The sequence below is a fragment of the Crocodylus porosus genome, unplaced genomic scaffold (genome assembly GCF_001723895.1).
Source record: "Crocodylus porosus isolate Cpor-Errol unplaced genomic scaffold, CroPor_comp1, whole genome shotgun sequence".
NCBI classification, from domain to species: Eukaryota; Metazoa; Chordata; order Crocodylia; family Crocodylidae; genus Crocodylus; species Crocodylus porosus.
The window spans coordinates 21,350,589-21,364,313 of NW_017728947.1; the positions used below are offsets into that span (position 1 = coordinate 21,350,589).

Below are 13,725 nucleotides of genomic sequence, written 5' to 3' on the forward strand. Positions count from 1 at the left end.
CCCTACACATCTTGATCCTCAGCTACCTTATTAGCCTCCTGGACAGTTGATCCTGGGTTACAGAAACACAAATATAATTCTTGTTCATCCTCCTTGAGCTTTAATATTTTATCCCTAGCCATATATGAGGAACTGGGCCAAGCGTTTTAGGTTATTCCTCCACTCTAGTTTCCATGTGCTGTTTGAAATCTAAACAAACAACATGGCATTAATGTATGAGAAACAAAGCATAATGCTAAATGAACATTACTAATGTTCATTTATAATGCTAAATAATACTAATAAATAAATAATAAATAGTATTTATAAACACATTTATAAATATTTATTTTAAATTTTATAAATAAACACATCAACAAATAAATAATAGATAATGCTAAATAATACATTTATAATAGTAAATGAACCCAATGTACAGCAGACAGTTTAAAATGAGGAGCCAGGTCTGGGGAGGGAAGCAAAGAAACTGTAACTTGCTGGAAGCTTTTGAGCTGTAGAAACTGGTGCTTTGCTTTATGTAATTTGTCTATGGAGTGTTTACTTTTATAGCAAATCATATTGTTGAACATGGTTTTAAAGTAGGTGTACATTGTGTACATTGGGGTAAGAGGCAGTCAAACTGTAGAGACTGCAAACAGATGCATAAAGGGGCACCATCACAAAATCTGCCCTTTGGGCAGGGGGCTGGGCCCAATGAACTTACAAGGTCCCTTCCAGCCTTAATGTCTATGAAATCTATAAAACAGTCTAACTTTATTTTCCAAGCTGAGTGATACAAAAAAAGTAGAGTGTAAATCGTGAAAAATAAATTCTCTCAAAATTATTTTATTCTTAATAGTCTCAGATATTAATAGCAATAAGGAATCTTGATCAAAATGCAAATTTCATTTTCATAGTGCCTTTTAGAATCAATCCACCACAGTATTTTCAGCTGAAAAAAGAACATTTATAATGGATACTGCATCTAAAAATTAAGAAAATAATTCTTTTAAGGGGAAAAAATGGCAGGAACTACTTTATAAGCCATTGCTTTCTTTTTTGGGGGAATCTGTCCCTCTAAGCAAATGGATTTTGATATGGATAATTTCCCCATTATCTTGCCTCACATCCCCTGTCATAGAAACTCCTCTGTTTACCTCAGACTCTAGCCTCACAATTCTCAACTTGTGTTTTACTGCAAAACCTCTGACTAATGATTCAGTTCCTTGCATATTCCTCAGAAGACAGCAGTTAACTTCCGCCTTTTCTCAGGAAGCCTCCTGATCCTGTGCTATCTTTCTGGCCTAGTTCCACTAAAAAATCACTGCCCCAGCAAACCACATGGCCACAATCAATTTCACTCCCCATCCCAGCTTATCTTTATTACAGGTGAAGGGCACAGCAATCATTCCCTCTCATGGCGTATTAGACTTTAGGATGGAAAAGTGAGATTCCACGGATTCCTACTTCAGCTCCAGGAGCACACCACTTCTGTTTTGCAAGCTTGCTTCAGATTTCCTTTATCTTGTATTCAGAGGAGGAGCATTTTAAGACTGAGATTTTAAGGCCTCTTTGCCTAGAGCAGAGTATTGCCCATCAAGGCAGTAGCAAGCCAGACTGCTTTATTTTATTGGGAATAAAGCAAGTTCTTCTTTGTCATCAGAAGCCATATTTGGCAAATGGCAAACTGTCCAAATAGCTAATCAAAAGACAGCTTTTTTTTGATGGTAAAGCTCAGGGTCAGGCAATTATTTTGACTGGAGGGCCGCTTAATGAGTTTTGGTGAGCTGTTGAGGGCTGCAAGGGTAGCCCCAGCCCCTTGTTGCCATCTTGGGACCAGCAGTCCTGCCCCCTAACTCAAGACCTTTGCCACTGGAAGACCCTCCCCTTGCCCCTGGAAGTACTCCTTTTGGGAAGGGGTTTTGCCATCTTGGAACCAGAAAAAAACAAATTGTATATTAAAAATCAAACATCCATGATAAGATATTTTAATTTTATTAAAAACAAATGTTTGTCCTGATTTGTGTGTGTTTGTGTCGTATGTATATAAAGGTGATTGCATAATAGCTCAAAATGCAATCTTACTTTTGCATATTGTAGGGTGACATAGGCTGCCTGACTCCCCCACCCTCCCAGCCACCTGATCCAGTTATCAGGTGACTAGCCCAGGGGCAGGCGATTATTTTGAGTGGAGGGCTGCTTACTTAGTTTTGGCAAGCCATGAAGGGCTGCGTGACAGGCAGCCAGGGGAAGATAAATATTCATTTTCTAAATTTTTTAGGGGCCCCGCGGGCCAGATAGAATGGCCTGGTGGGCCGCATCTGGCCCATGGGCTGCATTTTGCCCAGACCTGGGCTAGCCACGACTTTCCCTGATATAGCAATGGCGTGCGAGAGGGGATGAATTTAAGACAACCCTCCAATAATTAGATTCTATATCTGGAAATTATAAAAAATGTATATGTTTTCCAGATATGGAATCTAATTATTGGGGGGTCATCTTAAATTCAGGGTCATCTTAGATTTGAGTAAATAAGGTACACTACCTAATCTAAAATTCTAGTTAGCTTAAGATTTTTAAAAACTTCCTAATCTTCACTGGTAGACCATAATTTTTTACTCTGGAATCTTGTTTTCCCCCTTCTTTTCAAAATAATGTTTCTATAAAAATATCAAATAATCAGTCTATCTATACATAAAAAATCTGGCACCCCCTGTGCCTGATTGGCAGAGGGGTCCAGCTGGCTGGGCCGTTTGCCACTGATCCCTAGGGAAGCGAAAAATGCAGTTTTTCTGGTGGAGTCCTAGGACCTGCACAGCAGGGAGTGGTGAAGGCAGCAAGCTTCATCGTGTGGGGCTTCTCCCAGTGGTGCACAAGTGCAAGAGATGCACATGTGCTGCACAGAACCCTGTGTGGTAGAGGTGGGCCATCTTGGCTGCACTTCTTTCCACCACATGCAGCACTGGTCAGAGCTGCACACTTCCAGGAGCACCCTGAGGGCCTTCTGCTGACTGGGCCAGGCCCTTCCACGCATAATTGTGGAAACAAGGTACAATACAGTAAGTTTGGGATGGGGTGTATATGTGGGTGCCTTGCTCCCACCCTCGTGGGCAGAAGGGCTGGGCGGGGTACCATTTGTCGATGATCACCTGTGGGCCAGATGAAATTGCCTGGCAAGACAGATCCAGTCCATGGGCCATATTTTTCCCGCCCTTGTTTCAGCTGCTTCCTTTAGAAGACACAATTTACTAAAGTCCCTGATTACTGTTTAGAAGTAATTGATGTTTATTTGTGTGGGAGGGGGTTTGGTCCTAGCTTAGTTTCCCCCTGGACTCGCCTGCCATGGCTTAGATTGAAAGGAAAAAGAGAGAGATTTAGTGGTATTTTAGGAGCGAGGAATCACCATACGCTACCCAGGTGGTAAAATCTCACAGTGCAGCCTTTATTTCACAACAGGAGGTTACAGGGTTGCAATAGCCTCGCTAATTACTTCATTAGCAAGAGAAGCCTGTATGGCCGATAAGCGAACTCAGCACCGGATGCCTCATAGATACTTTGAACTAAACATAGTCCTTGCTGCTAATTGCCTCATTAGCCAAGCACGTTCTCAGTGTCTTTTGTGAGCCTTGTTTCGGGAGCTGCCCCCACTGCTCCGTCGTAGTTTGTATAGGCATTTTAGCTCATCACTGCTGTCCCAGTGGGGCCGGTGGCTTGGTCCAGCTCCTACCGCCCGTGCACAGCCCTGGGAGCACTCTCTCTCAGAGCTCCCCTTGGTGCCACTTCCCAAAGCCCCGGTTCTTCCCTGCACTCACCGAAGCAGCTGCAGCTCTTGGGGAAGTATCTTGCCTTGCGGTTGACTGGCCATGCCGTCTTGAGTCCCATGGTCCTGGCACCCTTCTGGATCACAGGTCAGGCTTCTCTTTCTCCCTCTTCTGGGGTCCAGTAGTCCCTTGTCTGTCTTCCACTGCCTGAAGGTGAAGTGTGTTTGCCCAGCTGCTGGGTTTATACTGGCTGTGGTGGGCTAATCACCCTGACCTTCCCCTAGTGTGTAACTCCCTTCACTTGGTGGGGTCATCCATGCCCGTAATTATCTCAGTAACAGGGCTCCCAGCTGAGCTCTTGTTACACTTTGTTTTCAGGAAATAATATATTCAAATTTAGTTTACTCAGATGACTCAAAGGTATTATTTTCCTTTGGCAGACAAGGTTCTTTGGATAAATCTGATATCTTTTATTGGATCAACTAAATAGTTGGAAACTTTTTTCCTAGCAAGGTTTTGGGTTTAGGCTCAGGAAGCATCTGCACTTGGTGTGTGCTCTTCCTGGATGGAATGAACAGTAAAGAAGCCAGAGGCTGGTATGCATGCAAGAAATTTTCCTTTAAGTTTCTTTGTACTATGCCAGGATTTTAAGAGTCCTCTTTGTTGTGTTAATTACTATTTATGTTACTGTCCTACCAAAGAGTCCAAGTTCTGAACCAGGATACCACTATGCTTTGCACTATAGAGACAAAACAGACTGACAGTCCCTGCCCCAAAATGCATACAATGTAAGCATAAACAGTAGACAATAGATAAATACAGACATATTGAGGAATACAAGAAAACAATGAGTCAGTATTCCCCACTACATTTGGAGCAGACAAACTGTTGTTTAGAATCACAGAAAAGGAGAGTTTTAAAGAGAAGGAAGGAGTTTTAAAGAAATGGGAGCTCCTCCCAATCATGAAGGACAGCAGGGGAGAAAGCATGGGCAACTGGTGCCACCTTAGTCAGGGGGCGCATGTGCTCCCCCCACAGCGACCAGTCAGTGACTGGGGAGAGCGGGGTCCCTCTGTGGCCAATTGCAAGATGGCTCATCACTGCAGCCAATTGCTGCAGCTGCTTCTAGGAGTGGCTGTGGCTGCTTCTGGGAGCCCAATAGCACCCCACTCCCTGGTCGGCGCTTGCAAGGCAGGCACTGGCACTCCTGCCTGCTCTCCGCCCATTGCCTAAGCTGTGAGCACAGCTGGTCAGGGGTGCACTGGCACTCTCAGGACTCATAGTAGAGATTTTATTAGATCAACAAGATTTTTGCAAAAAAACCCCAAAAAACTTTGGCATTGGATTAACAGTTGCAAAAGTTCTCTTGGGTAGAAGTGAAAGTTCATATTTCATAGGATTTCACAGAGGAGTCAATAGATGGAAAACTCCTCTGGGTAGTCAGTTCATAGCTGGTATGGAGTCTCTCACCTCCTGTGAGGATGTATGATGATGCAAATTACCTTGAAACAAAGGCAGGAACAGAATCTCAGGTGGTCACAGTTGCTTCCTGCCTGGGAAAATATGAAGATTTCATTTTTTAAAAATTGGCTAAAATTCGATATCTTACATGTCAGATTTAAATGTAATGATTTAAAATTTCAATTTCAGATTTAAATTTAACACAAAAATTTAACAAGCAGGCAGTGAAGGATAGCAAGACAAACTGATTGGAGATGAGAATTGACCTTCTGACTAGGAATTAGAAATGATAGGGTGGGGATAAGCTGTGAAGGGCTTTGAAATTTTGATGCTTTGATTTATCTATTTATGATAATACTTGAAAATTTAGGGAACACATCTATAGCTGCTAGAATTAGTGTTAAACTAATGTTTTATTCCTGTTTCCAACAGGATCAAAAGCTACAGTTACACTTAATGGCAAAAGAAGAGCATCATAGGAAACTGAATGAAGTTGAGAAATGCTATGCTACTATCACATGTCAATTTGGAATGACAAAAGAGGCTCATGAGAAATTAGAACAGAATGGTAAATATGCCTTGAATATAGCCTGTCAGTAGTAAGTTCAATAATATTTTTACAATCCTGAGAGTTGAAGGCATTCAGCATCTTGGAGTATTATGCACTTACAGCAGGAGCTGGCAACCTGTGGACCGGCAGCTGGATCCAAATCTCCCATGAAGGTTTGACTATCCCACAGCAAATTCTCTATAGCCAGTGGAACAGCTGGGGACTTGTAAGGAATTATGTCCCAGTAGCCCAAGTCCCTTACCAGTCTCATTTACCCCTCTTGGGAGATGCCACTGTTGCAGGGTGGGAAGGTATCAGCATGACCAGCAACCAGGGGATTAATGCAGCCCAACTCCTACAGCCACATCTTTCTTACCTTGAATTTACCATTACTGCTGGTGATAGGAATTGGCAGCAACAGCAGCAGGGATGACTGACAGCAGCTACAGTAGAAGGACACTAAAAGGTCCCTACACATGACAGCTGCTGTATTAACCTTTGGGCTCCTGGCATTGCCAAGATCTCCCTCCACAGCAGAGGTGTCTTTCATGGGGAGGATAGGCGGGAGCACGAGACTGACAAAGAAATCACAGTTGTGCCTTTGTTGGCCATGTACTGGGGTTGGGAACAGGCAGGAGGATTGTCCAGCAAGAGTGGGGGATTAGCAGGCCACAATGGTGGCTGGGTTGCAAGTGGTGGCCCACTATTGTTAAAAGATGGCCAACCCCTGACTTAGAGTACTTGACAGAGTACTTTTTCACTGTTGTTAGAGAAAAGAGTATAAGCTGCCATCTGCTTGCCATCAACCAAGAGCCACAGTTCTGATACAGGTTGTTTTAAATGACATATCTTCTCCATTATATAGAAATAGAAGATAATATGGCAGGTAAAAAAACAACTCATTAGGTACTGAATAAATAGCCAGTCAATCTCTGTAAATTGTGCTGGAAGTGCCCCTGCAGTAACTCCTTTAATATTTTTCATTTTGCCACTTGCATCCCCCTGCCCCTGACTGGTGGAGGGACCCCGCTGGCTGGGCTGTTTGCCACTGATCACTGGGGAAGTGAAAACTGTGGCATATTTAAAACTGCATTTTTCGCTTCCCTAGGGATCAGTGGCAAACGGCCCAGCCAGCTGGACCCCTCTGCCAATCAGGCACAGGGGGTGCCAGATTTTTTATGTATAGATAGACTGATTATTTGATATTTTTATAGAAACATTATTTTGAAAAGAAGGGGGAAAACAAGATTCCAGAGTAAAAAATTATGGTCTACCAGTGAAGATTAGGAAGTTTTTAAAAATCTTAAGCTAACTAGAATTTTAGATTAGGTAGTGTACCTTATTTACTCAAATCTAAGATGACCCTGAATTTAAGATGACCCCCCCAATAATTAGATTCCATATCTGGAAAACATATACATTTTTTATAATTTCCAGATATAGAATCTAATTATTGGAGGGTTGTCTTAAATTCATCCCCTCTCGCACGCCATTGCTATATCAGGGAAAGTCGTGGCTAGCCCAGGTCTGGGCAAAATGCAGCCCATGGGCCAGATGCGGCCCACCAGGCCATTCTATCTGGCCCGCGGGGCCCCTAAAAAATTTAGAAAATGAATATTTATCTTCCCCTGGCTGCCTGTCACGCAGCCCTTCATGGCTTGCCAAAACTAAGTAAGCAGCCCTCCACTCAAAATAATCGCCCGCCCCTGGGCTAGTCACCTGATAACTGGATCAGGTGGCTGGGAGGGTGGGGGAGTCAGGCAGCCCTCTTGCCCTCTGCCCCACTTCCTCCCCCTCAAGCCTTTGTGCTCCTCACCCCAGCTCACTATAATCTCTGCTCCTTCCCCTCTACCCACTCCTCAAAATCTCTGCCCTTTCCCCCTTGCTCCGCACAGTCTCTTCCTGTTCCTTCCCCCATTTACCATCAGATGCTGCTCAGGCTCTATTCCCTCTACAGAACACAGCATGTAGAAGTATAGCTCTGGCTGGACCATGCAGCAGCAACAGCACTGCTGATTGGCCGGGTAGGGGAAAGAGGTCCCCTTTGCTCTGTGTCCAGCCTGAGCTGAGCTGTGCCTGATAGTAAGGTGGATGGAAGGGGGGGCAGAAGCCATAGAGGGCAAGTGGAGCGGGGACAGGAGGCTATTGTGGGTCTGACTCTGGCCCCAGCCTGGGCTCAGGGCCAGAGTTAGAGCTGCAGCAGCTGCCTACTCCCCCTGCCCCGCACTTTGTATATTAATCTGAGAGACTTTTCCATCTATGCTGGTTGGGATAAAAATCCTCATCGTAGATTTGAGTAAATATGGTAAGTTCTATGCTCTGTTAACATTCTGGGCATTTTACAGGTTGGAGTTATTCCTCTAAGTTAAGTTTAGACAAAGAACTGTGCCTAATGTTTAAAACAAATGAAGGGAAAACATTGCTATTTTTTTTTATATGAGTTTTTGTTTGTTTGCTTTGTTTTTCCTGTTTTATCATGGAAAGCCCTATTCTTTGCTTGTCCGATGTAGAAAGCACTTTTTGTGGTTTCATGGAAAACTAATATCTTTCAGTATTTATGAAATATGTAATACATATAAACATATTTTATCAGTAAATGTATTTATCAGTATTTCCAAGTTGAACACCTGGAAAAAATTACTATAACAGTTACTAACTGCTTCTGTTCAACAAGAAAATGATCTATTCACCGTATGAACTGCAGGGTATCTTTCACTGTAGAGAAAATTCAGTTTTATTGCAGTCTATAACAGCTATAATAAGCATGTAGATGTAGATAGTAATGTAGAAAGGATAGGAGGTCATTTATTTCACAAACAGCCTTCAATATCTAACTCTGTGCTTCTCAGCTTTTTTTAAAGACTTGAGTCATCCTTCCAAAACTTTCGTTAACTGGGTGGCACCCATTTAAAATATTTATTTATTATAATGGTTACCTGCTTGAAGACAAGCTAGGAAGGTGGAGGAGCAGCTGGCAGGGAAGAATCCATGTTGTAGCTGGGGTGGGAAAAGGGCATACAGCTGGAAGAAAAAAGCCTGCACTTATCTTCTCAATTTTATTTCCCCCCTCTGGGGGCACCATCAAAGACTGTCACAGCCCCCTAAGGCACTGCATCACCTTTGTTGAGCATTACTAACCTAACTACTGTTTTCAGTACAATTCGTATATTGGGTATGAAAGCAATTACTAGATTTAAAAATAGATGATTTATATTATTTGGGAGAGATTTTTTCTACCTGCTAATGAGTCCTGGACTTGTAGCCCTGACAGCTTTTAAAATCATAGGATAAAATTCTAGCCCTACTGAATTCAAATGGGATTTTTATCAGAAACATTAGCATGGCAAAATTTCACCCATGATATTTTTAGTTTTAGAAAGCTTTATTTTGGATATTTAAGAAGTATTTTAAATTCATTCACAATCTAAAAACCTTTCTCTTGCATAATTCTAAAACTATTAGAGGCCTAAGGTGCTGCCCATAAGCCTGTTTGTCACATTTTAAGCCCTATTTTATTTGAAATTCAGATATTATATCTAATGCCAGGGCAGAACTTCCCTGGACCTTTTTGGAAAGGAAAAAGGAAGTCTGTGCAGTACTAGGGACTGTAAAAGGACTGAATAAAAGGGAGACAGGAAATAGGTACAGGTTAGGAAAAGGTACAAGGGATAAAGGCAAATGGACTAACATTTGGGAGTTGGTGGGGAGGAAGAAATCCTGTTTTTTAGATGTAAAATTTTAAAACACCTTGACAGCCAGGTCTGGAGCTACTTGGGAATCAAGGTGCTGCCCAGGGTCAGGAAGAACAAGCAGATTTCAGGGACAGTCCATATCAGGAAGCTGGGGGGATCAAGCAAAGAATGGAATCAGGAAGCAATCCAGGAGACCAAACAGAGAGGGATTCAGAGCACAGACTGGAGGGAACAGTAAGACTGAACCCTCTGGCATAGACTGAACCAATAAGCAAGTGAACTGATGTTCACTTTTCAAATGAAAGGCAGCCAGATCCTTGCAGTGGTCCATATGAATAGCCAGGGGACACTAGAGTACACCTCCCAGCCTGCTGGCCACTGCAGAGAGCTGGAGCCCTCTGACTCTCCAAGCCGTATTCCCTCCTCAGCTTCCCTGCTGGATGAGCAAGAGGTGTGGGGGAAAAACCCACCCCTCCCACCTGGCATCGGATCCCTAGCTGGGATCAGCCTTGGAGTGGGGTGGGAAACTGAAACTGGGGCCATTACTCTGCTTCCACTCTCTATCTCCCCTCTCCCCCTCTGGGAGCAGGGCTGGAATCTCTTAGCCACACCCCCTTTTCAGCATTCCAGCTGGCTGAGGTAGAGAGGGAGGGAAGTCTGTACCTGGGCTTGGCTCTGCCTGGGGCTGGCTGAGGGGAGGTGGGAAGGGAAGCCCACAACAGGGACTTGACTCTGCTGCCGGAGCTGGAAGCCAGGAGCCATGCCCGCTCCTCAGCCTCCAGACTGGATTGGAGGAGGAGCCCATAGTGGGGCTTGGCTTCACCCCCCCTCAAAACTGAGAGTGGGGTTGGAGTCCCCTAATTATGCCCACTTCTCAGCCTCTGAGCAGGCTGAGGGGAGAAGGGTGGAAGTTGTGGCTTGGCTCCACTCCCCCAGAATCAGAAGCAATGTCCTTTCCTCAGACTTCGGGCTGGCCAATGGCAAGGGGTGGAGAGAGGGAGAAGCCTGCACCAGAGCTTGGCTTTGACCCCTACAGCCTTGAGCCATGGCCCTTCTCAGCCTCCAGACCACCTGAAGGGAGGGAGATAGAGAAGCCTGCAGCCAGGCCTTGGCTCTGCCCCCCAGAGCTGGGAGCCATGCCCCTCTCTCAGGCAGCCTAGGGGCTGAGAACGGGGCATGGCAAGGGGACTTTAGCCCTACTCCTGGCTCGGGGAGGGGGTGGGAGGCAGAGCCAAGCCCCAGTGTAGGCTTCTTCCTCTTCCTAGCCAGCCAGGAAGCTAAGAATGGGGCGCAGTTCCCAGCTCCTGATTCATGGGGGCAGGGTCAAGATATGTTAAAAATGTTAATGTTGAAAATTAATGGAGTCAAATCCAGCTAATACTTCACATGTAAGAAATACTCTGGAATGCTTTTCTTTAAAAACGACTCCCTTTTTGAAAACATGAAATTTAAGCTATAGCGTGCCTAGCACTTTTTGAGCCTAATTCTGCTGGAGTTCTTTGTGTACAACCACAGTAGTTTTGTAGTGTCATATAATAAATTGTTAAAATACATTTAACTTAAATAAGGGTTAAAATACATATTCAACCTTGGCTTCTTTTTTACAAAGAGATTTTAATTTATAAAACCATATGTTGCTTTCTTTAAAATATAAAGGTATATTTTGAAAAATGTATTTTTTAAATTTTTTTTTAATTCAAGTGGTAGAAGCAATACAACTTAACAAGAAATTGATATCAGTGAATAAAAGACAAGAGTCTGAAATAAATAATCTAAAAGAAGTAAGTATAATATGAATTTCGCAATGTTTAATTGGGCTTGGTTGGGATATCTACAAGCTATATTATAGATTAATAGATTCATAGGTGTTAGGGTCAGAAGGGACCTCAATAGATCATTGAGTCTGACCCCCTGCATAGGCAGGAAAGAGTGCTGGGTTCAGATGACCCCAGCCAGATGCCTATCTAACCTCCTCTTGAAGACCCCCAGGGTAGGGGAGAACACCACCTCTCTTGGGAGCCCATTCCAGATTTTGGCCACTCTAACTGTGAAGAAGTTCTTTCTAATTTTCAGTCTAAATCTACTGTCTGCTAGCTTATGGCCATTATTTCTTTTAACCCCCAGGGGCGCTTTGGTGAGTAGAGCCTCACCAATTCCCTTCTGCCCCCCCATGATGAATTTATAGGCAGCCACAATAATTAATATTATTAATGAGAATAATATGCCACTACGCTGAACTTTTCTTCATAAGGTGGTGTTTACTGAATAAGTATAATTATGCAGAGTAGGAAAAAGAGCACTTGTACTAATATATTTGGTAGAAGTAAAAAAGCTGGGACAGGAGCAAAAAAGGATTTCAGGTTGCCTACAATTGATGGAGAGTTTTTGGGAGTATAACTGAAGATAGTGAGGAGGAGAAATATAGTTACTGAGGGTAGCTGGCGATTGAGCTCTGCCCTGTCCCTCATACATGCAGATAGTATAGTAATAGTCATACATCCTCTTTCGATTTTTGCCCTTTCCTAATTAGGTAAATAAGGCAACCTTGGAGGAGTCTGGGAAGTTATCTCTGTCCTCTGAGAAACAAAATAAAGGGTGATAGGAGAAAGGTAAAGGTAACTGCAGGATTTATAGTGGCCATGTATATTCATTATCTCTGCATATTCCAATTTGTCCTTGTCTCTTTCCCACCTCCATTTATTTGAGTCCAGAGCTTTTTTTCCCCTTGAACTTGAAGCATTGAATTGCTGTTGCTCTGATATTACCAGGCAGGTGTTGAGCCCCACCCTTCCTCCCCTGTTTCCCAGATGGCTGCTATGTGAAATTACATATGCAGGAGTTGTGAGACTGTTACTTGAAAATGTAAAGATTGGTCAGTGGAGGACAAAGGATTAATTACAATTTCAGTCCTTTTAATTGATCATGAATTGGACATTTATTCACCCTTGCTTTTCTGAAAAGTGAGGTTGATGAGTACAACAATGCTTTAAAATTCTTTTTAGTATTGTTTTCGTTGTTTAATAGAACACACAACTTCTCATTGTTACAATTCATTGGGGTATGATGCTTTTAAAGACTTGGTTTAGAAATCAGCTGTATCTTGAGATCCAGACAGTTTAATTGATTAAGTCCTTTTTCATCTATTTGATTCTTGTAATCTCTAGTTCTTTGCCCACTGTAGACATATATTTTATGGGTATAGTTTTAATAAAAACAAAGATAAATCACTAATTAAATGTGAGGGCTTATTTGGTCACATATTGGAATGTAATAAGACACACCTTGAGCATGCAAAACAATCAAGTTCCAAAATGACCGTTTGATCCAAGAGATTGTATAGCTCCTGCCATCATTAAAAACAGACTGAGAAACTTATTAACAATAAAGCAGAACACTGTGGAATTATTGACATGGGTGTGTAAATCATGAGAAGGTTTTATAGCTTTTAGAAAAGGTTTCTGCTGCACAAATATATTACTCAAATAATAATAGCTTTATACTAACAAATAAATACTCTAGGAAAACAAACTGAAGTGGAAATTTTTTTTTAAAAAAAATGGTCTGTCCCAATAATGCTTTGTAGGTAAATAATTTTCCTCTGAAGAACAATTTTGATGCAGGTCAAGCATAGAAGCCTTAATTTTGTAAAAGTATGTTGTAATCTGCACAAGATAGCATATGTTCTCATGCTATATCACGAACTGTGTGCATGCTAAGAAAAGTGGCATTTCATAATTGAAAATGAAAGATATACACTAGAATTATGATCTGATCCTAAACTCTCCATATACTTAAGATTCATAAGAAATCGCAAATTCTATAAACATTTTTGCATAATGGTAAATTAGATTTGTTTCTGATTAAACGAAAATCAAGAATAATTTTAGTTACATTTCTTAAGAAATAAGGTAGATAAAATTGTATTGTGTATATCAGAAGTATTCAAAAATAAGTAATGAGTGTAAATTAGTAGACTGTTTCATCTCCAATAATAAAATTATTTAATAAATCAGTACATTTTTTTCAAGGAGTTTTTCCTGAAGTTTAAGAGGTCACAAATGAAAAGAGAATATTTTTATAGATGCAGAAAAAAGGGCCAATTCAGACTGTTTGGTTTTTTCTTCCTTTGACTGCTAGGAAATACTTTAATAAAGTATCCTGATATTTTATGAATGTCTATAGTTTCATAATTTCATAGTTTCTAGGGTCGGAAGGGACCTGAGCAGATCATCTAGTCCAACCCCCTGCCATGGCAGGAAAGAATACTGGGGTCAAATGACCC

The 13,725-nt window shown here is 42.2% G+C and overlaps 1 protein-coding gene across 1 annotated transcript in view; it reads left to right on the forward strand.

Moving 5' to 3' along the window:
- CCDC73 (coiled-coil domain containing 73) overlaps positions 1–13,725 on the forward strand; it is an 80,228-nt gene that overhangs the window by 12,050 nt on the left and 54,453 nt on the right. Inside the window, exons 4-5 of the mRNA XM_019551020.1 lie at positions 5,634–5,769; positions 11,145–11,224. Of these exons, the coding sequence (XP_019406565.1) occupies positions 5,634–5,769; positions 11,145–11,224 (216 nt within the window). The remainder of the gene's footprint in view (positions 1–5,633; positions 5,770–11,144; positions 11,225–13,725) is intronic.